The 25620-nt window shown below is 44.2% G+C and overlaps 2 protein-coding genes across 8 annotated transcripts in view; both read right to left on the reverse strand.

The window, feature by feature from the left end:
- Positions 1–307: 307 nt before the first annotated feature.
- zfyve21 (zinc finger, FYVE domain containing 21) lies at positions 308–19841 on the reverse strand. Of its 3 annotated transcripts, XR_006845329.1 has the most exons (11): positions 19635–19795; positions 18331–18381; positions 17410–17578; positions 16581–16656; positions 16100–16191; positions 14764–14894; positions 8944–14479; positions 3622–3693; positions 2911–2982; positions 1763–1880; positions 308–1568 (listed from the first exon to the last, which is right to left on the reverse strand). XR_006845329.1 is itself a non-coding variant. In XM_046411923.1 (8 exons), the coding sequence occupies exons 1-8, from the start codon at positions 19758–19760 to the stop codon at positions 14444–14446; spliced, it is 735 nt and encodes a 244-aa protein (XP_046267879.1). In that variant the 5' UTR covers positions 19761–19841; the 3' UTR covers positions 10811–14443. The 3 variants fall into 3 exon arrangements, 1 of the variants encoding a protein (XP_046267879.1); XR_006845330.1 differs by lacking the exon at positions 2911–2982; XM_046411923.1 differs by lacking the exons at positions 308–1568; positions 1763–1880; positions 2911–2982; positions 3622–3693 and adding an exon at positions 15835–15888 and having other exon boundaries at positions 10811–14479; positions 19635–19841.
- Positions 19842–20129: 288 nt separating this feature from the next.
- Positions 20130–25620, reverse strand: part of klc1a (kinesin light chain 1a) — a 38937-nt gene continuing 33446 nt past the window's right edge. For all 5 annotated transcript variants that reach the window (XM_046411907.1, XM_046411911.1, XM_046411905.1 and 2 more), the window contains one exon: positions 20130–23992. In XM_046411907.1, the coding sequence (XP_046267863.1) occupies positions 23927–23992 (66 nt within the window). In that variant the 3' untranslated portion in view covers positions 20130–23926. The remainder of the gene's footprint in view (positions 23993–25620) is intronic.

Below are 25620 nucleotides of genomic sequence, written 5' to 3' on the forward strand. Positions count from 1 at the left end.
GGAGCTCTGGGTTCACTTGAAGCAGGTTTTTCCTGCTGTCATCGCTCCAAGCTGGCCATTGAAGGTCCTGAAAACTGAGCGAGCAGCTGATCTGAGGCCTGTGGACTCGTCTTCATGCCACAGAGCTTCAGAAACAGTCTGGACTCGTAGCTCGGATCACCGAGTGTAGCTCGGCTGAAATAAACTCTCAAAAGGAAGCAGAAGACCACCTCACTCAGTCACAGACTTGGAGGGTTGTGTGTGTGAAACTCACAGCACATTTACATTTGACCGACTGAACCTGAACACAACAGAAACCACAGAAAACTTTAGATAAGCAGCATTATGCTGTTTTATTAGCAAGACGAACACAATCCAAGGAACAAGCTCCTTTCTGACAGGACCAGGAGGTAAAAGACGCCCACCGCTCACAAATTTAACACAAAACCTCAGAGGGCAGGTGGACAGAACGTGACGGTGCGTTCAGGTGCACCTCCTAAACACTGAAATCTACACGTCTGTGAACGGCAGAGCAGGTGGGCGCCAGCAGGGACCTCAGTTTGCAAATACGCTCCCTCTGTGAACCTTTTGAAGTTGTTTTACTGCAGAATTTTAAAACACTACAGTCATCCCCAATACTCAAAATGACTATTAATTAAATATACAGTAAATAAGAATACAGAGGAAAGAAAAAAGCTGCTTAGTATGAAGTAAAAATAGCAGTGGAATTTCTCTACTATAGAAAAATTACTATAAAATATTAGTACTATAAAAATATTTAACTTATTTGTGTTATGGTGTCATTTTGGTGACTTCACACTTTAAACAATAACACAATCAAGCTAAACGATGGAGGCAGTGGAAGAGCAGCGACTCCTGTGTTGACCGGCTGAGGGGCAGCCGTGACCGAAAGCTTAGAGAAGTTTTTGGTGTGAAAGAAAACGAACGAACGGCAGAATTGAGTAATGTGTCACGTTGTTCTCTTGCTCTCAACCAAATGAACTGAAGTGCAGGTGTGAAAACAACCTTCGTACCCTTTAGCTTGAAGCTAATGAGGCTGTTAGCCCAGGGTAAGGAAGTTTTCACGTTAGCACTTACCAAAGCAGGCTAACCTTTAGCATAGAACTCACTGGCCCGCTCCAGAGCAGAGTTAGCCCAAAGTTTAGAAGGTTATCCTCTGAAAATCAAAGTGTTGTGTGAATCTTGTAGCTTAGGTTAACAATGAGGTATGCATGAAAAGGGTCTAAGCTGTCCCAGGGTTAGCTGTTAGCCCAGAGCTGCTAAGGATGTGCAGAGTGAGAGGTCCTGTTGTTACGTGCTCTGTTACGCCTCAGGGAGCTGCTGATGCAGACGCGTAACAAACTGAACTCTCAACAGTACAAATCATTAATGCTTTAAAGGTGACTGTCTAAGCTTAAAACAGAACTTTTCTAAAGAAAACTGATGCGGCATCAGGATGAGCGCAAGTAACAGCAGACGGGACGTCATCAACAAGCAGCAGAAGCTGCTGGCTGCTGCCTCGATGACGTCTTCATCCCATCTTTGTCTTCAGACGGCTGGGCGGCGAGGAGGCTCGTCTCGTCCTTTTCCTGACAGAAACACACGATGCATTTTCAACACACACACACACACACACACACCTTCATGCTCACATTAACAACTTCCTGTTTGTAACCAACACAAACTCCTCTTTTAAATGTAAAGATGATGTTTCTCTGACCTCAACTCAAGCAGTTTGCTAAACCCTAAATGTGTGTGTTTGTGTGTGTGTGTGTAAAGTTACATTTTTATCTTCATCGGAGGAGAACAGGGATTCTTTTTTGAAATCAGGGACGCTTCCTTTTGAGCGATCGCTCTCAAACGACTCGACAGAAGAACAGGAGTCTTGTCTGTGACGCTTTCTGTCAGGGAACAAGAGAAAGACCACCGAGGTGGGCTGTTAGACCGTCAGCCATCAGCCTCAAAGCAGCAACATGAATCACTGTCACACTGTTGCTAGGAAACTATGCTGAAGATGACATTAATAAGGACAACATCTGCAAGCTGTTTGACTTCAGTGTGGATACAAATGAAGCTGAATTGTTCACCGTAGCAACAGCAGCACGTTAGCTAACGTAGCAGCTGCATTCAGTGAACTCGGACTGAGACATGAGAAGGAGCCACAGAGAGAAGCTGATCTCATCCGTCCATTTTTATAGCACAATCCCAACATTTCTGGACGATCATAAGCACCGATGAACAAAAGGCTAAACTCTGGAAATGGTTGGCAACCGCTGGTGGATGTGTGAGACAAATGAACACACACGACTCACAAAGTAGTTGGGGATGTCTGACTTTCAGGTGAAAGAACGCACCTAAAATGCAGGATAAGCTTTACAGGTGAACTGAATTTGATGACCACCTCTAAACTTCTGAATGCACAGGTCTGACTGCTCAGTGTTTCAGTACTTACTGCACAACATGCTGCTCTCTAACAGGACGATTAACCGCAAAAATCACAACATGAATCGCCATGAATCGACCACTAAATGTTCTGGCTCAGCTTGTATTTAGACAGGACTCTTCATCATGCTGTCATGACACCACAAGGGGGCAGCATAGTTTTGTTGGACGGAACTGAGGCGTATGGTTGCCTGAGATTCAGAATCAGAATTCCTCTATTCATCCATATGTCTGTCAGTCTGTCAGCTTTTGTTTCAATAAACTGTTTGAGCTGAAGAAGTTACCATTGCTTGATTCTACTTAAATGTCCCACTTTCATGACATAATATCACTGCAGCATGAACTTCTTTACATTTTCCAGAAAGTCGAACATCCCTAACTTGTTGTGAGTGTATATTTACTGTTAATCTCCTCGTTGGATGTAACCCTGACCGTCAGACGGTCCCTGAACACAGCATTACTTGCTGGGTTAACACAGTAAAGACTTACCTGAGCAGCACACAGTTTGTCTTCACATCCATGCTGACTTCTGGACGGTTTGCTGTCTGCTGCTCCTCTGAACTGAAACACAACACAAACGGAGGTCTGACTGCGGACTACACACTCGTCACAATCCTTTACCCGCAGGGCCAACTTCAATGCAGTTATAGAGCTGACAGGGTGCACATTGGGAGGAGTGTATGTCAGGGTGGGAAGGAAACATACTGACACGGAGTGTTGTCACTCCCCCCCAGGAATGTTCACACGCTCCATGAATCGACCACTAAATGTTCTGGCACAGTTTGTATTTAGACAGGACTCTTCGTCATGCTGTCATCACACCACAAGGGGGCAGCATAGTTTTGTTGGACGGAACTGAGGCGTATGGTTGCCTGAGACGCAGAATCAGAATTCCTCTATTCATCCCCGAGGGGAAATTCTTTAAACCTCCCTTGCACTATGTCTGTCAGTCTGTCAGCTTTTGTTTCAATAAACTGTTTGAGATGAAGAAGTTCCCCTTCTACTTAAATGTCCCACTTTCATGACATAATATCACTGCAGCATGAACTTCTTTACATTTTCCAGAAAGTCGAACATCCCTAACTTGTTGTGAGTGTATATTTACTGTTAATCTCCTCGTTGAAGGTAACCCTGACCGCCGTTTGTCAAACGGTCCCTGAACACAGCATTACTTGCTGGGTTAACACAGTAAAGACTTACCTGAGCAGCACACAGTTTGTCTTCACATCCATGCTGACTTCTGGACGGTTTGCTGTCTGCTGCTCCTCTGGGCTGAAACACAACACAGACGGAGGTCAGACTGCGGACTACAGACTCGTCACAATCCTTTACCCGCAGTGCAAGTGCATTTGATGCGCTGATGTAAGTCGGGAAGGAATCTGTCGACATTCCTCGTCCTCCTCTGACTGACTGTCAGTGGGTGGTGTCCCATTCATGTGCTCTCTTGTTTCGTGTCAGGCAACTCCGTTTCCGTCCCAAAATTACAATTTTAAGACTCCACCTCTTCCGGTTGGGTTCACTTTAGTGTGCTCTTTTGTGTGTTAGATGTGAGCGCATTGGCTTGCGTCACTTCCGTGTAGTGTTCCATGCTCTCCACCAACTTTGTACTTTTGTAACTTTTATAGCGTTAATTGCTACTTTACATCAACCTGAGCTCAGCCCACAGGCGTCAGTTCTTGAAGCTTGATAGAAAACTGCTTCTGTACTCATCCATTCGTCTATAGTCTTGCTGTCGGATCGCTAGCTTACTTAGCATACTTAGCTATGTCCTCTCTCCTGCTCCGTGTGCCTGATGACCAGCTGCTCCTCCGCCTCGTTAACTCATAATGGTACTACTACTACAAGTGCAGCCTTTTAGTGGCCCTGGAGGCGAGTCTCGGCTCCGCACCATGGATGGTAAACCTTTAGCCTCTGTAGCCGGAGCGGAGCAGCCTAGCTTAGCCTCCGCTAGCCGTTCTGTCGCAGCTCCCGGGCAGACCGGGCCGGCTGGGTGACAGTGCGAGGGGAGCGTAGCTCAAAACAGCGGCCCGTGGTTCACCACCAGCCCCTTCGCGTCTCCAACCGGATTCCCCCACTCAGCGACACACCTGCTGAGAAGCCAACTCTGGCCGTTGGCGACTCTGTTCTTCGGAAGGTGAAGTTAGGGACTCCATCCAGCATAGTTAGGTGCCTCCCCGGGGCCAGAGCGGGCGACACTGAAGCCAACTCGACGCTGCTGGCAAAGCGTTAGCCTCAATGAAGTGAGATCGTAGTTCATGTCGGCGCTAACGATACCCGACTACTGCAGGCGGAGATTAGTGAAGTTACTGTTGGCTCGGTGTGTAATTATGCTAAGACAATGTCGGACACCGTAGTTTTCCATGTCCCCCTGTGCCTTATTCTGAGTTCTTAAATGAATTCCCTTACTTTCTGTCATACTTGGCAATAAACTCAGACAAAGTTATCATAGTGGGAGACTTTAACATGCATGTGGATGTGGAAAATGACTGCCTGACTTCTGCATGAGACTCAATCAGCTCCTCCCAGAGGGTAAATAAACCCACTCACCCCTTTAATCGTATCCCAGACCTGGTGCTAACCTATGGCACTGAGGCTGACCACCTTACAGTTTCCCCCCAAGATCCTGTCTTGTCTGACCGCTCCTTAATAACATTTAAATTTACTTTAGCAAACTATACTTTGCCTGGGGAAAAATCCATGACAGCAGATGCCTTCCTGACACTGCTGTATCTGAATTCAAAGAACTTATTCCAGCAAAGCTTGACATCACACCCTACATTGATACAACGGAGGGCAACTATGCCAATTTCACTCCCTCACAGGTAGACCTTCTTGTAGAAAGCACTGCAGCATCACTTCTTGGGACGCTATACTCTGTAGCCCCTCTGAAAAAGAAGGTCATGAACCAGAAGAGAGCAGCTCCCTGGTACAATGCAAATCCACACATCCTAAAACAGAAAATTAGACAGCTGGTTCATAGAGAGGAACCAGAACCATCCTAGATTCCTCTTTAATACTGTAGCCAGGCTGACTAAAAACCATAGTGCTGTTGAGCCATGCATCCCCCTGACTCAGCAGTGATGAGTTCTTAACTTTCTCCTAACTTTTTTCACTGATAAGACTGTGAACATCAGAGTGAGTATTGGCAGTAATACTCCACCAAATACAGTTTCTCTGATAGCAACCTCCAAACCTAAAGCATGTTTGGACCCTTGCACCACAAGCTGGCAGTCGTGGTCTACAGGTTGGAGGTGTGGTGTTGTTTGTGTGTTCAGTCAGTGGTGGGTTAAATGCAGAGAAGAATTTCGGTGTATGTAGAAATATACTGATAAAGTTTGAAGTTTATTGAGACATTTGTTCTTCATAGCAGCCAAATCAGAGGAAGGGATTGAAAAACTGCTTGATATGAGCCTTCTGAACGAGGCCCGCTGAGTGTTAATGTAGTTAAATATTCGTAGTGCTCCATACTGACAACAATTTCACAAACTACAGCAGCTTCTCATGTCTACAGGGTTTCTTAAAATGCTGCCAAAGTGTTGAGCTCAATAACAGGCACCACAAAGACTCTTTAGGTTTTACTCAGTCAGGCTGCAGACTTTGCCTCCTGCTGAAATGAAGCCCTGAAACTCAAAATCTCCATCACCGTCACCAAAGCATCACATGAGGGATCACATTTCTGTAAAATGGTCTTCATCCGCATCAGGGTCAGGAGCATCAGAAGCTGGTCTGGGAGCTCTGGGTTCACTTGAAGCAGGTTTTTCCTGCTGTCATCGCTCCAAGCTGGCCATTGAAGGTCCTGAAAACTGAGCGAGCAGCTGATCTGAGGCCTGTGGACTCGTCTTCATGCCACAGAGCTTCAGAAACAGTCTGGACTCGTAGCTCGGATCACCGAGTGTAGCTCGGCTGAAATAAACTCTCAAAAGGAAGCAGAAGACCACCTCACTCAATCACAGACATGGAGGGTTGTGTGTGTGAAACTCACAGCACATTTACATTTGACCGACTGAACCTGAACACAACAGAAACCACAGAAAACTTTAGATAAGCAGCATTATGCTGTTTTATTATCAAGACGAACACAATCCAAGGAACAAGCTCCTTTCTGACAGGACCAGGAGGTAAAAGACGCCCACCGCTCAGAAATTTAACACAAAACCTCAGAGGGCAGGTGGACAGAACGTGACGGTGCATTCAGGTGCACCTCCTAAACACTGAAATCTACACGTCTGTGAACGGCAGCAGGGACCTCAGTTTGCAAATACGCTCCCTCTGTGAACCTCTTGAAGTTGTTTTACTGCAGAATTTTAAAACACTACAGTCATCCCCAATACTCAAAATGACTATTAATTAAATATACAGTAAATAAGAATACAGAGGAAAGAAAAAAGCTGCTTAGTATAAAGTAAAAATAGCAGTGGAATTTCTCTTCTATAGAAAAATGACTATAAAGTATTAGTACTATAAAAATATTGAACTTATTTGTGTTATGGTGTCATTTTGGTGACTTCACACTTTAAACAATAACACAATCAAGCTAAACGATGGAGACAGTGGAAGAGCAGGACACTCGTTCTAATCCTGATGCAGGACGTATGCATGAAAAGGGTCTAAGCTGTCCCAGGGTTAGCTGTTAGCCCAGAGCTGCTAAGGATGTGCAGAGTGAGAGGTCCTGTTGTTACGTGCTCTGTTACGCCTCAGGGAGCTGCTGGTGCAGACGCGTAACAAACTGAACTCTCAACAGTACAAATCATTAATGCTTTAAAGGTGACTGTCTAAGCTTAAAACAGAACTTTTCTAAAGAAAACTGATGCGACATCAGGATGAGCGCAAGTAACAGCAGACGGGACGTCATCAACAAGCAGCAGAAGCTGCTGGCTGCTGCCTCGATGACGTCTTCATCCCATCTTTGTCTTCAGACGGCTGGGCGGCGAGGAGGCTCGTCTCGTCCTTTTCCTGACAGAAACACACGATGCATTTTCAACACACACACACGTCGTCGTGGCTGAGCGTAGCAGCTCACATTAACAACCAACACAAACTCCTCTTTTAAATGTAAAGATGATGTTTCTCTGACCTCAACTCAAGCAGTTTGCTAAACCCTAAATGTGTGTGTGTGTGTGTGTGTGTAAAGTTACATTTTTATCTTCATCGGAGGAGAACAGGGATTCTTCTTCAAAATCGGGGATGGGAATGTTTTCTTTAGAGCCATCGCTCTCGACAGAAGAACAGGAGTCTTGTCTGTGATGCCTTCTGTCAGGGAACAAGAGAAATCAGAATCAGAATTGTCTTTACTGCCATTGTAAGAGAAGAGGTTTCACATTACTGGGAATTTGTCTTGGTGATTGGTGCAAGACCACCGAGGTGGGCTGCTGGACCGTCAGCCATCAGCCTCAAAGCAGCAACATGAATCACTGTCACACTGTTGCTAGGAAACTATGCTGAAGATGACAGGAGGTGTGTGCGTCTTTGACATCAGCATCCAAAAGGTCCAGCGTGTTGTTGTCCCAGGTGTGGCACTTCACATACTGTGTGAACGTGGGGAGGGTGTCCACTGAGCAGGAGGGACTGTGGGTCATGTGTCTGCATCCTGGTCACCGCACTGTGGAGCAACTCACAGGCGGCTGCTGCGTCGGCCGAGGGAGGGACATCAAACACAATCACGTGCGAGACTCCCCCGAGACGTAATGAGGCCGAATGCCAACAGGAAGTAACTCTGTGTCTTTAGTGCAGACTTGTATCAGTCTGTTCTGTCGGGTCTCGGTGAAACATCAGCGCCGTAAGCCCGTCGGTCTTATTAGAGAGGGAAGGAACATTAGCCATAATAACGGAAGGTGAGTATGGTCTGTACCTCAGTTTCATCTCCTGGACCCTCCGTCCCGCCCTGCAGCCTCTCCTTCTCCTCCGTATCTGCGCAGGAATGTTTGGTTTCTCTGCGTAGAGATAAGCGGGTCCGCACAGAGCCAACAGCTGATCCCGGGTGTAAACAATCGGGCCGCGGCGGAAGCTGAAGGGGGGACCGGCGGAGTGCCGAAAAGGCCAGGAAACAGCAGAAAGACAAAACTCATTAAAGCGGTGTCTGTGTGCACAGGGACAGGAATCGACCACATTAAACAAAACAAGAAAAACGCGCCAAAAGCAATTTAAAAGGACAACACGAGGGAGGAGCCGTGGTGCTGCACGTGTGCTCAATCAGTGGTGGGTTAAACGCAGAGAAGAAAAAATAAAGTCTGAAGTTTATTGAGACGTTTGTTGCTGTGGTTTACTCACCACTGTTGTCAGCTTGTGTTTCTGTTTGAGCTGAAGAAGTTACCATTGCTTGATTCTACTTAAATGCCCCACTTTCATGACATAATATCACTGCAGCATGAACTTCTTTACATTTTCCAGAAAGTCGAACATCCCTAACTTGTTGTGAGTGTATATTTACTGTTAATCTCCTCGTTGGAGGTAACCCTGACCGCCGTTTGTCAAACGGTCCCTGAACACAGCATTACTTGCTGGGTTAACACAGTAAAGACTTACCTGAGCAGCACACAGTTTGTCTTCACATCCATGCTGACTTCTGGACGGTTTGCTGTCTGCTGCTGCTTCATTCACCTGAACTATATACTATGCACAGACAACAGGTGGAGGCGTGGCTACAGTAAGCGTCCTACGTCACTTCCTGTTGTTGCTAACAGCTCTGCACTGCTCTTTCATTTAACCTCGCTCAAGCTGTTCTACTGTCCACTACATCTAGTAATTTCATTGTTATTTTAAACGCCTGTTCGAGTCAAACTGTTATGCACTCCTTTTAGCGGTTTCCACGCTAATCTTGTGATCGTTAAGGTCGCTAGCTTAGCCTGTTTATTAGCGATAGCTTCTGTGACCCCCCTTGCTGTCCTGCTGGGTGTGTCTCATGTTTAGTTATTCCTCAGCCTCATTTAGTGAATCAGAATCAGCTTTATTGGCCAAGTTTGCGTGTACAAACAAGGAATTTGACTCTGGTTAGACTTTGCTCTCGAGTACAAAAACAAACTCCAATCAGTAAGAACACAAAGGTACTATATACAATAAGATAAAGATAAAAAATACTATATACAATAGCAGTGAATCTGTGGAGTAGTGCAGTGACAGTGTAGGTAGACTAGGATTTAAATAAATAAATACAGTGCAAGGCAGTGCTGTGCAATAGGCAGATAATAATGGTACTGTGCTGTTAAATTAGTGATGTAGATGAGGATGACATTTGTGATTGTCATCGTCCAGTGTAAGGATGGGGCCTGTTTCAGAGTGTTCAACACAGTGACTGCTTTGTGCCGGCTGGTTTTGGCGGACGGTGACCTGTATCGCCTGCCAGAGGGAAGGAGTTTAAACAGTTTGTGACCAGGATGTGAGGGATCTGCAGAGATCTTTGTTGCCCTTTTGCTGACCCTGGACCTGTACAGGTCCTGGGTGGAGGGGAGGTCAGCTCCAATGATCCTCCCTCAGCCCTGATTGTCCGTTGCAGTCAGGCCCTGTCAGACTGCAAAGCACTAGTGAAAATGGTAAATGTAATAAATGTAGTTTATTTGCAGCGCTGGGGGCGAGGCTTAGTGAATCAGGAACGCGGCTTCGCACCGTGGAAACAAAGTCATTAGCTGCTGTAGTTAGCCAGCCTGCATTAGCCGGTGCAGACCGATCTAGTGTGGCTCCTGCTAACCGAGCAGCCGGGAAACCAGGGAGGCTGGGTGACTGTACGGAGGAAGTCTTAAACAACAGCCCACACTGCTGGCTAAGGATAGGCGTAATGAGTGCCTGAAGCTGTGAAGTGATGCAGAGTTGGGCTGGGCCAGAGGTGTGAAGGGCTGAGGGAGTGGGGGATTGTTCAGGTGTTAGGGTGGAGGCATGCAGCCGTGTGGGGGAAGGGGAGGGAGATTGATCAAAACTTAGGAAATGCAGATTGAGATCATTCACCCATCGTCGGTCCCCCTCGGCCTGGACGTTGGGTGCTTTGAAGCCTGAGATGGTCTTCAGGCTCCGCCTCACCCCGCTGACGTTCTGTCGTTGCAGCTGCTCCTCCATCTTCCTCCTTTAGTTGGCCTTCCCCTCCCTGATCTCCCTCCTCAGCTCCTCCTTGTTCCCTGGTCTGAAGACTCTGTTCTGGAGGGTACGGTGTTCTCAAAGCAGAAGTTAATGTCATCCGTGATCCAGTCTGCAGTAGTGCTGAAGCGGTCCCTCAGAGCCTCCTCGCTCTCAGCAGTCCACCGCTTCACCACACGGGGAACCACAGGCAGCCTGTGCACAACAGGTGTATACACAGGCTGCAGGTAAATCAAGTACTGCAAATGAAGTACTAATGAGAACTAATGGCACGATTTGTATTTCTTGTGCAGCTGAAGTCACACACAAATGACACAGACAACACCACAAATGTATAAACACTTTATTCTCAGCAGAATAACCCAACAAAGGCTGTAGTATCTGCAGCGTAATAAAACGAAGCACAGGGACAAAAGGGATGTAATCAGGGTGGATGTAAAGTGCAGGTACAAACGTGACTTGGTGAAGGAAGGAAAAACTCAACCGAGGACAGACTGAGGAGGCTGCACGGCGAAACGACAGGATCATCAGGCCTCTTCTGCCATGAACTGATTCATGGGAAGCACTGCAGGCTCAGAGCTGGAAGGACGGAGCCTTCAGGCACCGAGCTAAGAGTTTCAGACTTCACCTGAAGGGCTGACGTACCTGACAGGCACATCACTCGTCATGATGGTTAGTGTTTGTCAGTGTGCAGCTGTCACATGTTCAAATCGCCCTGACAACATGAACATCTACACGTCCTCCTCCACCAAACCTCATCTTCCTCCATCTCTGTTCCCAAAGCCTCAAACCAGACAGCTACGTGTGATTTTAACTCTTAGGTGAGCAGCAGGTAAAAAAAAAACAAAAAAAAAACTTTACGTCACAAAGCGGAAGTGCTGAGTGTTACACGACACACATTTCATCACGACAAGGTCGAAGGCCGAACGGCCGCCACTTCTGTGCTCTTTGTTCAGAGAAACGGGGAAGACACAAGGAAGTTTTTTAAAGTTTAGCACAAAATGTTAGCAACTGAAATTCAACTGTGCACTTAAAATCCGTTTGCTCTGCTGTTCTGACAGATTTAAAAGGTCACGCATGCAAAAGCCAAAAAGATCCTCAGCTCGAGATCCACTCGCTCGCCGTTTCTGGAGCTTTCATCATCACGCGTGCGTCTCATACACGACGACCTGCTCGCATTTTACCAAAAGCCCACAACTTCAGTGATGGCAACCGAGCAAATGAAGGATTTGAGTCGTGACTGAAAGCTCCAGAAAGAGGAAGCAGAGTTGAGTTTTACACTTCTTACAATTTTACATTCCTGCTCAAATTCACGAATCCACTTCATGCTAAATTATAAACGTGTTTTAAGATGCACATCTCGACTTTGATATAAAACCTAAATGCCACCAATCCTGTGATTTACGGAAGAAGCAGCTCAACACGAGGGACCAAATCTTCAAAATCGTCTCACAAGGTCACGGGTGGAAAATGAATGTTAGGATGTCTTTTATTGTTCGGAAGTGAAACCTGACTTTCAAACGGCCCAGTGCGCCTCATTACATTCGACTCACAGAGTTCAGTTTGCTTTCATGAAAAAGTAAAAATAAAACCGCTAAAAACTTTCTGCTGGTCTGAATGGATTTGTGCTGGATTACATGCTGTGCTGTTTTACGGCAAATCCTTTACATGTCGGCAGGCTACCGGAATCCAGCACTGGAATGGCGGACATTAAAGGAGTAACACAGAATGTAAATGGACTGAATGGCCAGTGGACCACAAATGGTGTCAAAGAGGTGATTCAGTAACTCTGTGAGTCTGATGTAATGATGACATAAAAAGGCACAAACTGAACCGCGGTCGACTTTAGCGGTTGGTGTCGATCGGTTTGTAAGTTTGGCTGTAGAGTTTGCATTCGTGCACTCAACACTTTCACCATCGCAGTCAAAACTCAACTGTTTGTTTAGAAAAGGTGACGAACCCACCGACCCGAACAGAACAGGAGCTCGACTTCACACGTCTGGACAATAAAGACAAAATAAAAAAGGAAAAGCAGAGTCTGTTCAGGTCTTTGAGGAAGGACAAAAGAAATTACTGTTTACAAATGTTCCAAAAACAAAAACAGTCACACCTCAGCTTTGAAAATTATGCAAGTACATAAAGTAGGAATAGTTAACAAAATAGCTTATACAAAACTTTAATACATGAAACTACATTTAAAGCATTTATGCACGTGTGTGTGTGTTGTTAATGCTTCACTAGAATCAGTGAAAAGTCTGTCGTGTCCTCAGACGCCGAGGCCTGAAGGTCTGTGGACACTCGGAGCTCAGAGCAGATTTATTAACACACACGTCACCTAAACCCCCAACTGTCCTACCGGCAGGTCAATTAAAGTGTTTAAAGTGTGAACAAATCTGTGATGTTCTTTGCACTTCAGGAGTTGGTCCTCCACCTGCCTCTTCATACATTTCCCACAATGCCTTTCCTCAGCTCTTGTGAGTGTACTACTGAACCAAAATGTCCACTCAGCTCACAGTCGGCTGGGAGTCCACAGAAAACAGCAAACACAGACGTCCCAGGAAATCCTCCCTGCAAAACCCACCGACAAGTCCACACGGACTCCGTTTCCACCAACGTGGAACTGCTTCCACCGTTTGAGCACCGAATTTTGAGCAGTTGGGAAGATTTGGCCCCAAAATAAATTAGTATGGAACCAGAAAAGCTGGTTCCCAGCACGGTTACTGTTGGACAGGTTGTTGTGCACTGCGTAACGGCCTTCGTCGATGATGCATCCATGACCACAACGGCTGGACAGCAACAAGTTTAAAGAATCCCGAACGAAGCCGATCAAGAACCAGAGCTAATCTGGTTGAAAAGAGGCGACGACAAGCTAAGTCGAGACGTCCAGGAGCAGTTCGGGGTTTCAGTGTCCCGTCCAAAGACCCTTCAACATGTGCAGAGGAGGAGCTGGAGACTGAACTGTGACCCCTGTGACCGGTGGACGACCGTCTCAAACATCCCGAAATGCAAAGAACATCACATATTGCTCCTTTTCTATCCACATTACAGACTTTTATGGTGGATGTGTCCTTTAATCTGCATGACGTGATGCTTCATCTGGAAGACCCGGGTTCAAAGTGGTTCCACACGTCAAACATCCGTCCTGCTGAAGGTCCACTGAGCGAGACTTTCAGTCCCTACTTGGTGCTGTTTATGTGACGGTCAGCAACATGACAAATACAACGTCCCCACGGGGATTCAGAAGCGTCTCGTCAATTCTCCGAGGAAAGAAAATCCTTGTTGACACGCACATAAAAAAAAGAAAAAAAATCAACAGCAGCGTATAAAATTACTGTGTTGTCGCTGTACAAACTGTTCCTCTCTGAAGTTTTACTGCATCTCTGACGTTAGGAAAAACGGTTTCTGAAAGTCACGTTTCACGGATGTTTTAACGTTCGCCTTCTGTGGGAACATACAAACTGTGAGTATCACAGGATCGTGTGGATGATTAAAACAAAATCTCAAATATGACAAAGACAAAGAACGGGAATTAAAGGCAGAAACCTTCCGGATAAAAGCAGATAAAAACACGTGTTGGAAAGCTTCTACTCCTGCTGTGTCACCGTGGAAACGTTAACGCAGCAAGCCCTGATTTATCTTCTACACTTAACAGGATTAAAGAACTCAGAGACGAAAGATGGATGGAAAAAAAAAGTAAAAGAAGAACAATCAGCCTACTGGTGGTAAACGTGACGTACAAAGTACTGGTTATAGAGGTAATAAAGTGTTTCTTATATAAACATTTCTTGAAGAAGTTACCATGAGAAGAACTGGCATCAGGAATCAATGAGGAATCAGATGGATAAGCGGAATAAAAACTGCTGTTAATAAAATCCAAACGATACCAAACCCCGGTGAGTCGGGGTACCAAACACTTGGGTGTGTGCTGCCTGGGGGTTCAGTCTTACAGGCTGCCTGCACGTCACTGGTCCCGGGATTCATACAGCAGTTTGGCTGCCTGTCAAAGAGAAAAGAAAATAAGAAATAAAAAAACCAAACATGTTACTGCAGGGTGAGCAACAGCTACAGTCAGCCAGATGGGGGCGCCAGAGGAGAGGACATGTTGTCTCTACACGGTCAGCTCTCCATGTTCACATTTAGCATGCTAATATGTTAGCATCAAGCTGTTCAAATCAGCCGAATAAGATGAAATTAGGAGCCTGATATCAACATTCCTTTGCAGCAGCCCCACGTGGTGAACGTGATGTCATGAGTTCACACAAACACCTTTAAAGAGGATACCTTGTGCATCGCAGCCAACCACAGCGAGGCCACCTTCTTGTCCTCTGCTGCCTCCATGCGGAGCTGCTGGCTGTCCTGGGAGCCCATTGGCTTGTAGTGGAGCAGCATGCCGCTGGCCCGCGACGTCCCTCCTGCACGCACACACCCCATGAGGTCATATTCACCTCAAACACGCCAAAACGATTCACACGTACACAAACACCCAACGAAGACGCGTCAAAATCACATACAAATGAATTCAAACTGATGGGAGAACAAAAACACGGAGGGGGACAACATGAGAACGAACACACACACACACACACACACACACACACACACACGCATGCTGCATGCAGGAGGTCGAGCGTCCCAAATCATCACGTTCTGGTGTTCATGTTAACCCGATCCAGCATTTCAGACAGGAGACGAAAACAAACTACCATTTAAATTAGGCGCACAGTGAAGCAGGACTCTGAAAGCCCACGAACACGTCCACCATCCGTCCTGTCTCTGCGACACGTGACCTGATCACCTCGTCAATAATTCTGCTCAGATCCCGATGACGAAGCCTGTAAGGCAGGCGAGCTTTAAATTTAAATGTGTGGCCTGGTCAAAAGTCAAAACAACTAACTTTATTAAATGACACCGGAGCAATTAGGTTCAATATCAATGAATCTGTTGATAATATCTTTTAACATTTCAAATATATATATTTAAAGAATAGAGACAAGCGTCCATAAATATACTACAGCCCAAGATATCAACTTTTACGATGATATAAAAACAGAGAAAAGCAGATAATCCCCATATTAAAGAAGTTGGACCCTGCAAACGTTAACGATAAGGAAGTTTTAAATAACTTGTTTATTTTCTGCTGATCAGCTGATTGGTTACTCAGCATCATCCTGGTCAGCACGAGAGGACGGAACCCATTCAGAGCTGACCAAGTGTCGCATTACTGCGGGGACCGTTTCAGGTCCCGCCGGGACGCTTTTGGGACTCGGTGAGGCGCAAACACAAAGTCCAGCCTGGTGAGATGAACACATGAGGAAATGAGACGTGGAGAAAAGGAGGCGGGACGGAGCGAACCTTCAGAGACACAGTGACCGTCCAGCAGGCTGGTGTACGTGTGGACGTCGTCCTCTGAGCCCAGCAGAGGCGGCAGCAGAGGAGAAAGAGGTGGTTAGTGTTCGATTCGTGTCCCTCAGGACATCTCAGGTGGTTAGTGGACGCAGACACAAGCACCAGAGACGAACAAGAAGCTTCAGTTTCAGTTTTCGCTGTCATTGTGTGAACCTCGGATTTCAACACGGGACATGAGGTCTGTAAACACCTCTTCAGTGTTGGGTCTCACCTCCTGGACTCATCCCGTCCGTCAAAATCTGCATGCTGGAGATCCGAGACAACTCGACCTCGAAGTGACTCTCGCCGTCCAGGAACAGATACCTGACGTTCCAATTTAAAAAAAACAAGTCAAACCAGCCGGACAGACGACCCAGTCGCCATCCGTTAAATCACATCATTTAAGGACCTCTAAACACATCGTAGGCTCATTAAAGGACAAATTCACTCAAATCACAATAAACATTTCTACCTCCCGTTCCCATGTGACATCCTGTCATGCACAGAGTTTAGGTTTCAGCTGCTGACCCTCAAAAGGAACAATTCACCACAAAATCAAAAATACAGGAAGACGTCTCCAAAACTCTGCAGCTCACAACAAAACTATCCAGATGGATGAACAGCATTACAGGTGAGAGAGGAAATGTGTAGTTTTTGATTTTTGGGTGAACTGTCCCTTTAAACACTCTCTCTAAGTGGAACTTACGGCTCACCTGTGGTTGTTGGAGAGGCGACACGTCATGGTCTCTGACTTGTCTGACGTTCCCAAAGTGACGACGAAGGTTCCACCTGCGAGCAGAACACGAGATCAAACATGAGGAGCAGAAAAGGCAGGAACCTCCAACAGCTCTGATAAGTCATCCTAAGTGACCGACGGTCACGTGAAGGCGTCGCAGCTTCGTGTCCGACGGCGCCGTCATCAGTAACGCGTGAAGCTTCGTGCACAGAGCGACGCACGCTACAGGAAGGCCGTAAGACCAAACCAATCAAGTGCTGAGCACAGACTCCACGATCTGATCACTGATCCATGTGAAGCAGCACCTGGAGATTAATTCCACATTTTAACATGCTGATCATTTTTATTCTCAGCGCTGAATTCGCTCAACCAGAAGAGCTGAAAGGATTGGTGGATTAATCAATTAGTCAATAAAAAAGAATCAATTAGAAAATATGATGATGATGAGTTTTCAAGCCAACATTTAAAACATGTTTTAGCTCCTTAAATGAGCACATTGGACTCTTTGTGTCTGAATGAATGTCATTTTGGAAATTGCAATTATGAAAAAATAATAAATGTATTATATAATAATGAAAAAACAATGAACAGAAGGGAACATGCAGACTGTCCAGTTACAATCTTGAGTTGTGATTAAAGGAAGAAGAAAGATGAGATCAGGAGGACAATTGAACAGACGATATTTAAATGAAATTTCTGCTGCTGGTACCTGAGACAGTGATGTCACTCCAGTCTACATTCAGGTGTTGTTTCCTACAGTAAGCACACGACAGGTGTTTCACAACCACAAAATGACATCTTCTGACCTGCCAGAAGGACTTTGAGCTGCTTGTCGTAGAACTCCATCTCCTTCTGGGAGACCAGGCTGCACTCGGCGCACTGCCGCACCGGATCCACGAAGCACATGCGGGGCAGCACCACCTTCTTACTGCAGCATTTATCACAGAAGCACCGCCCACAGCGCCGACAGTGATGCTGCAGGAAACACGAGCGACCGTCACACTTCTCTTCATCAGGCCGGTAAAAGTGCAACAAGACATTTCTGAGCCACATCGGCCGCATATTCACACGCAGAATCAAAGTTATCAGGAAAGGACAGATGAACAACAGTAATCAGAGCGCCTGTGGCTTGTGACAGGAAGTCCATCAGCAGAATCTGCTGCAGTTTTGGCCAGAAAGGGTTTTTTTTTAACCAGAATTCTCTGAAGCTGGTTAAAAAAACGCTGTTCTGATATACTGAGGTCATGTGGTATCACAAAATCATGAGTACTGAACGTTTTAAAGAGACAGGAAATGAATCATTTTCAGCTGTTAGAAAGTCCACATCTCATGCCTAAAACTGCTGTGTCAACACTAACGGAGAAGTGAAAGACACAGAGGACATGAGCTGCACAATTCAACATTCAGAAACAGGCCTGGACATTTAGTGGACACTCAGTGATTCATTTCTCAGTCATTTAAACTTCTTACTGCTGGCAAGTACAAACTGACGCCAGCAGACAGAAGATTTCTTGTGCTGATTTCGCTGTGAGAAGAAAGTGTTTTCTCGCAGAGCCACCAGATGTGGTGTCATTATGTCACAAATGTCACCACGAGCCAAACTGGGGTGTGGATCATCTCATGTTTCACAACACGACAGAAACGAAGCTGCTACGTGCGCGTTTGTCGTCACAGTCAGATTTAAGCTGTGATTTGCTGTCACCGTGGCGTTGCGAAACAAAGCAGACCTTTCTCCTGATGAAGTCGAACTTGGTGTCGCACTGCATACATCTCGGGCACTGGAAGAGGAAAAACAGGATGTTACACAACGTGCTGAGCTGGACAGATTCAAGTCCAACTGCCGCTCAAAAACAGACTGAGAGGAGAGCAGAAGTTCTTTTAGCTTTCCTGCTGTTAGCTCATCGACAAAACAAACATTTAGTTTACAGGCAACACGTTGGTGCTTACCCAAAGATATCTGCTGTAAAATCACAGAGGACTAAAACACATATTCACTTTTGTGTAGTCAAAAGTGGTTAATGTTTAACTATTTTGTTTGGAAAATGATTTAAACAATTAATTTGATTTTCACTTATCCGTTTACTCCGTGTTCATTTGTATTCATTCACGAACTGTTTTTGTTACTGCAGTGGGTTACTCTTCCTGTTTGACACACCTTCTCTCTCATTTTTCCTGAAGGGGATGCCTGTTTTGTCATGTTTTTGCTCAGTTTATTATAATCATGCTGGTCCTCTTATTTACAGATTCTGCACTGCAGGTGACAAATGATTAACTGCTGGCTCTTCAGTCCAGTCACTTCGGTCAAAGTGCCTCTGTGAGCAGCCACAGTTTAACACTTTGGCAGACAGTTGGTGTTTGCCTTTCTGTGCCTCCTCCTGTACTTTTATTGCACTGACACACACAGATAAGCGGGCAGGACAGAAGGCTGTTTGAACGGTCACTGCAGAGCTAGCACAGCAGCTCCTGCTGCTAGCTTAATGTGACAAGCTAGCTTCAGACTGGACGTAGCTGTCACACAAAACACACAAAAACAAACGGATGTGCGGTCACTTCACCAGACACGTCCGGTGAAGTTAAACACCGTAACTTAAGTTAGCTAACTGCTTGTCGAACAGGCTCCGCTAGCTGCCAGGCTGGCCGTGCCTGCCTGCAACGCCCAGTCCGGGGGCCAACTGCCATGTCCAGCGCCGCGTAGCGTTAGCCACAATTAGTGCCAAAGATACCGGAAGTTATGAGACATCGCCTCGAAAATAAAAGCGCCTCACCTGAGACGCTCACGAGAGGCTAAAGCTATATTACTAAATGTAACATTGTCATATGTTGTATGAGGGAGTAACTACACAAATCTGCTCACATTTCTCTCTACACTTCTCTGAGATATCTTTTTGTAAAACTTTGGTTGTCAACCAACGCGTTTATTTTGAAAATGTAAGACCGGAAATCCTTGTTTAACATCTTTGTTAGCTTCTCGCTGGTGTCCGTGATCCTGATAGCTTCTCGCTGTCAAACAAACACCCCCGCCTTGTCTCACCTCTTTATCCGGGACCCACTGCGGCTCGTCCAGAGAGAAGGGGCTGTTAAAGGCGCCGTTTTCTGGCACCATCCGCAGACCACTGGGGCTTCGGACGAGTTTCTTTCCATCAGGCACTGAAGACATTTTGCTTTTGCAGCTGTTTCTCTACACTGTCCACACTCCGTCTTCAACCACAAACTCCTGTCTGGACACACCCTCCACAGTGATTGACAGGGCGTTTAACAAATCAGAGCACAGAGCTGACATCACGTGGTACCTTGGGGAAGTGTTTTGATTTTTAGCGATCCCCAGAAAAATATACACATTTGTATGTGATCTTCAAGTATAAGTATTCTCAGCAAATTGTACTGAAAGCATCAAAAGTAAAATAATCAAGAGTAAATGAACTTAATTACATCCCATCACTGTACTCCAGAGAAGTACAGTAACTTGTATTGAATCTGTTTTGTTCAACATCTGATCAACTTATTAAAAACGACAACACAAAAGTCACGAGTTTGACCTTTTAATTCAAATGCAGTTAAGCTGTACAACAAACATCCCTGCTGCTCGGGTGAAAAGGGGACGCAGCACAGCCTCAGCCTGCAGGACAGCCTGCATGTCTGAGACAGCAGCAGTCAGAGGACAAGTAGTCTCATGGAAAACCAGTCTCACCCAGGAAAACTTTCTGAGACACACAGGGGACGGATTAGTTTCATTTGTATGACGGGGGGCTACAGTGCGGCCTTGTGGTTAGCATAACGTCTTCAATTAATTACAGCTTTCACACACATACTAAAAAACAGTTTAGTCTGTTTGTGAGGGAGTTTATGTGCAACTTGAGATTCAATTTTGTATTTAATAAAAGTAAGAAGGATCTGAGAGACGGGACACACTGTGGAGCAGGACACGAGGAAGCAAAGTATTTATTCTGCAGAAAAACTAACCATTAACTTATTCAGATTCACTGGCGATGACTGCTTGGTAACTGTCTGCCATGTGACTAGTAAAACTCCCAGAATTAAACTTGAGTATTGGAGTTAATGTTCTTAGTCTTGGCCTCACTTTTGGGGAGCTCTCACATTACCCATTTTTAAATACAGTCAGAAGTTTGTTCCAAGCTGATAATATACTTCACCAAACCATCCACATTTCCACTCCACCCATCAACAAGTTCCACAACCAGAAACAAAACATAATTAAAAAATCAAAAAGAAAGGGCGGACTGTGAGACTTTAACCTTCACCACTTTAAAAAACCAAACATAAAGTCAACAAAAACTTGTCATTGTTGCCTGCACTTCCATAAATCCTTAAATTTACATTCACTTTATCATAATTGCTTCTTTTGTACTGAAACCTGATCATAATTTGTAGCTTTCCTTTGTGTGATCAGCAGCATCAGGCTGCTGCAGTTTGTCCTGTGCAACGGGGCAACACTTTGAGCAACTTTCACCTGACATTGGGCAACTGTGACCGAAACAACGCCTCAACAATAAAAAACATCTAGGTGCACATTCAGGACTTCAAAACGTTAAATTACTGTCACTTTGGTGCCCGTCGCTGAAGGTGTTGCTCAAAATGCTGCCCAGCTCATCAGACTTCGTTATGTGCCTCATTACTTTGTGGAATCTCGAACAGGAAGACAAAAAGCATAAAAAATGAGCGCAAAGCAGGTTGACAAGCAGACTGATCAACAGTCAACAAGAAGCTTCGACACACTCGACAAAACGTCAGTGAAATCATCAAAGAATTTCATTCATCAAAATGAGATATCTAACATTTTTATAAATCACCACAACTTTAAATTATTGCCAGCACAGGAGGAAAAATTATTCAAGTTATCAAATCTGTTCAGCTTATATTTACATTTCAGGGCATGTTTGTTTTCTGGGTAGTGAGAACAAATTCTTCTCAGAGATTTACAGTTTAATGTCAGGGAATGAAAGCCTTCACGCAGATGTGAACTCATTTTCATCAGATTTACAAATCAGAATCAGGACTGTAAGATGTGAAGAGTTTTTCAACAAAGGAGAGTAAAGTCAAACAAAAGATTATTGCACACCCCTAAAATCAAACTAAAAGCTTATGAAACTTTTGCGGGAAAAACAATTTACATTATGATACCGTAAATGTCACAATATCTGATGTAAGTCAGAATAAGAATTTCTTCTTTTAAATCTGATGTTTCCAGTGAAAAGTCTTCACGACTGACACGTTTACAACATGAACTGGTTTACCAAACAATTCAGACAGGAATTCATGAGTTGGGAAATTGTGTTATCTGATATCTTATAGACTAAATTATTGATTAAATAAAAGATTTAGCTGCAGCCCAACCCCATAATCAGATATTTAAATTAAACTTAAATCAATAATTTCTCCAGTTTTGGACACTTGTTGTTGTATTGTTGTTTGGTTTGGTTTGGTTTGAAAAATGAGTGTTTTTAAAAATAGGTTTATTCATGTATGACACCATATGTTTTCAGTATTGGTAAAGAAATGCAGGTATTGTTATCTGCACCAGTATCACACATTTTCATTTCAAATGTACAAAAATCTTTAGCAAAGACTTAAATCAGTAAGTTCAGGGCTTTTCTGTTGGAAGCTTTTCACAATAACATGATTTCATATTTCCCTTTAAAGAACTGAAGTCTGCTCTTCGCACAGTGAACTAAAACCAGAAAAATTAACAGAAGCTTGCCAGATTTTAAACACTGAAAATATTTTCACATAAATAACGCTGTTGTATAAAATCAGTCAACATCATATTCTGTATTCTGTCGGTAAAGCAGTTCCAGTTTTAATCAGCACTTTGGATTTTACGTTTGGAAGTGAATTGCAGTGATGTAAAATTTAAACTTTGTCTAACTAGTTACCCATAGGAGAAATACACCGTCTTATTTAACATAGCATCAATAATAATTTTTAAATAAGTCATAATTTGCGCTTTTTGGTTGGATTTGTTCAACTTTACCGGCATAGTAAAGTGTTGTCATGAATAAAAAAAGGAAAAACAAAACAAAACAAACAACTGTAACATTTCATCCGATCGATGAAAATGACCTTAATGTGTAAAAGTGTGGAGTGGCGTTAACTTTGCAGTCAGTGTGTGAAACTACAGCCTCAATCCTGAGAACGAGTTGGTCGGCCTTCATGTGCCAATAAAAGTCACCGTCCTGCCTCGTTATTTCTAAACCTCAACGTTCAGGAGGACGGCTCTGCTATTCTCAAAGCTTTTACAGAGCACAACATAACTTACAAAAACCTCAAATGTAAACACAGAACTTCATACATCGAAAGCAAAATCTACAATCGGCAAAGGCAGGAAAATTCAAAGAAAAGGAAGAAGAAAAGGAGGAGCATCTGAGAAGGTTTCACTCAGCAGGTGCCCAACACATATGGAAGTTTAGTGAATCAAAGCAGAAAATGAAACATGTTCAGAGTTGTATATTAACTACACATGGTTCAAATATTGTCAAATAAAACCTGTTGATTTGGGAGGATTTTCTTGCACGTATTTTCTAAACTAATCAGAAAACCCAATGCAGAACTTCCATTGGAAATCTGCTGAGTGAACGCAGAGCTAAGCTAACGTCCGGGTCAGCCTACAAACAGACGTCATTGCTGGACGAGTTTCTCTGCAGAGGTGGCAGTTTAAGCTGTTAAAACTTTTCCGGTGAGGCAGAGCCACTTGCAGTGCCTCAGTTAAACCTCAGCGAGTGAAGCAAAACGGATTCACCAGGTGCAAATTAATGCTGAATTACAGCCAGATGTCCACCCAAATGTAACACAAATTCTAACAGAATTTCCACATAGAAGGTACAAGAAATTAATGTATGTGGACTTGACCTTTGTAGATCTTTGGCTTCACCCACTACAGTTTAACTGAACCAGTGTTGATAAAACTAAAGCTGAACTCTGCGTCTGATTTGGGAGGGCGGTCGCTTACACCGGCACACACTTACATACAGTACACGCACGTACAAAAAGGATATACACAGGAAAGATATACACACTCGAATCACAAAGGTAGAGCAGATCACTGTATGTTCATGTTCCTCTTGATCCTCGATATGTATTGATAAAAGAAAATCCACCACAAACCCCCGCTCTAAGAGCACAAACCTTCAAAAGTGCAATGAAACTTTGAAACTTGGTGTTAAGTATAATGTGGGAGATATGATGCTTTCACACACAGTTTATTACAGTGAGGAGGGCTCTGAGGCTTGTGGACAGGAAGTGGATCCTCATGACCTCTGTGACCTCACCACGATTCATCCTTCAAGTCTGACATGGCTGAAAAAACCTTCAATGCGCCAGGTCAGTGTGGCTGGCACTCAGGTCGCGGCTATTTCTCAGACGATTATTTCGTTCCTGCAAAGAATGTAGTGAAAAGAAAGGTTAAGAATTTATGTGGTTTATTTGTCTTTTTATTTTTAAAAAGCCATCTTTCTAAAAAACCACCTTGATTTTGGCTTGACCAATGTGCAAAAGTCTCAGGACTGATTTAAACATAAGCTACAAACGTTAGCATACATTCTGTTAAGTTATCATCTTAAAATTGTTTGTTTTGACCTACAAACAGTACAAAAACCGAAAGATATAATCTAACGGAAAAAAGTGGCATTTACTCATAACAGAGAAACCACAACTAAATATATTTTTACACTTTTGCTTGATAAATTGAAATTAACTGGCAGAGGCTGGTCCTTGATGCTCTGAGATATTAGGCTAACGTTACAGCTCTGTCCTGCTTTTTATTGGATTTAGGGAGGTTTTCACTAGCGACTCTAGCCAGTGTTAGCATTACATTAAATCCAACTATTTAAACTAAACAGCTGGGGCGAATCCTGAGTTTCTGTTAGCTGTTCTCTTACCTTCTGTTAGCTTTACCCTTATATTTTACCACCAATATCATATATGAATTCTGATAGAAACATTTAAAAGGTCAGGGTTTTAAATCATCTGACAGAGCTAACGTTAGCTACTATGGCTAGCTAGTGACAGCTGTCATTTTAGAAGAATAAGAAAATAGAATAAGAAAGTGACATATTTTGTCATTGGAGGGAACTCACTCCAACGAAATTTGTTCTCTGCATTTAACCCACCCAAGTGACGTGCACACACACAGCAAACCCGGGGCCGGACCGCGTGCAGCGCCCGGGGAGCAGTGGGGGTTAGGTACCTTGCTCAAGGGTACCTCAGCCATGGACACCGGTACGGGGAATCGAACCAGCGATCCACCGGTTACGGGTCCGACACCCTAACCGCTGATCCACGACTGCCCCTAGGCGCCATCAGCCTGACTGTCTCTCCCTTTAGAAACTAGAAGTCAATTTTGTCTATTGCTATCTGAAATCAAGGATCCATTGTTTAAAACAATATTATGATTTATGACTAATATTATTGTGAACTATTGCAACAGCAATAACAATTTTAGCCAATTATCAGTATGGTGTGAAAGTAATGTGATATTTGATAACAAACCCTAGTTAAAGTTTCAAATAAGAAAACAATCTCCCTGTTAATAATCTGTGTGGATTAGTCAGAATAATGATGGTGTGAAGTTAGCGTGTGAGTCATGTCATTAAATAAGTCTGACAGGACAAACACTGAGGAGATACCGTTTATAAAGACATTAAAAACAAAAGAGTGGATCAAAAATATCTGCAAAAAGTTCAAGGATTTGTTTTAACCCTCTTGGTAAACCAGAGGGTTGAATTAAGAGCTTAACTTAACTCTTATTTTTTTAATGTATTTTGGAATTTAGTTTTTGCCACACTTAATTCAAAATTAAATGCTGTAATCTAGTTTTTGTTGTATACAGCTGGCTCCTGGTCCTCATCTACTGCTACTTCACAGTCTGTGATGTATGATAATCAAACTTAACTGCACTGCTGTTTCACTATTCGACATGAAGAAGAAACTGAAGATGAGGATGGTGACTGAAGAGGCTTCTAACCTTGCATTAACGTAAAACGGGATTTTACCGTTGAAGTTAG

This window comes from Scatophagus argus, chromosome 15, assembly GCF_020382885.2.
Source record: "Scatophagus argus isolate fScaArg1 chromosome 15, fScaArg1.pri, whole genome shotgun sequence".
Lineage (NCBI taxonomy): Eukaryota > Metazoa > Chordata > Actinopteri > Scatophagidae > Scatophagus > Scatophagus argus.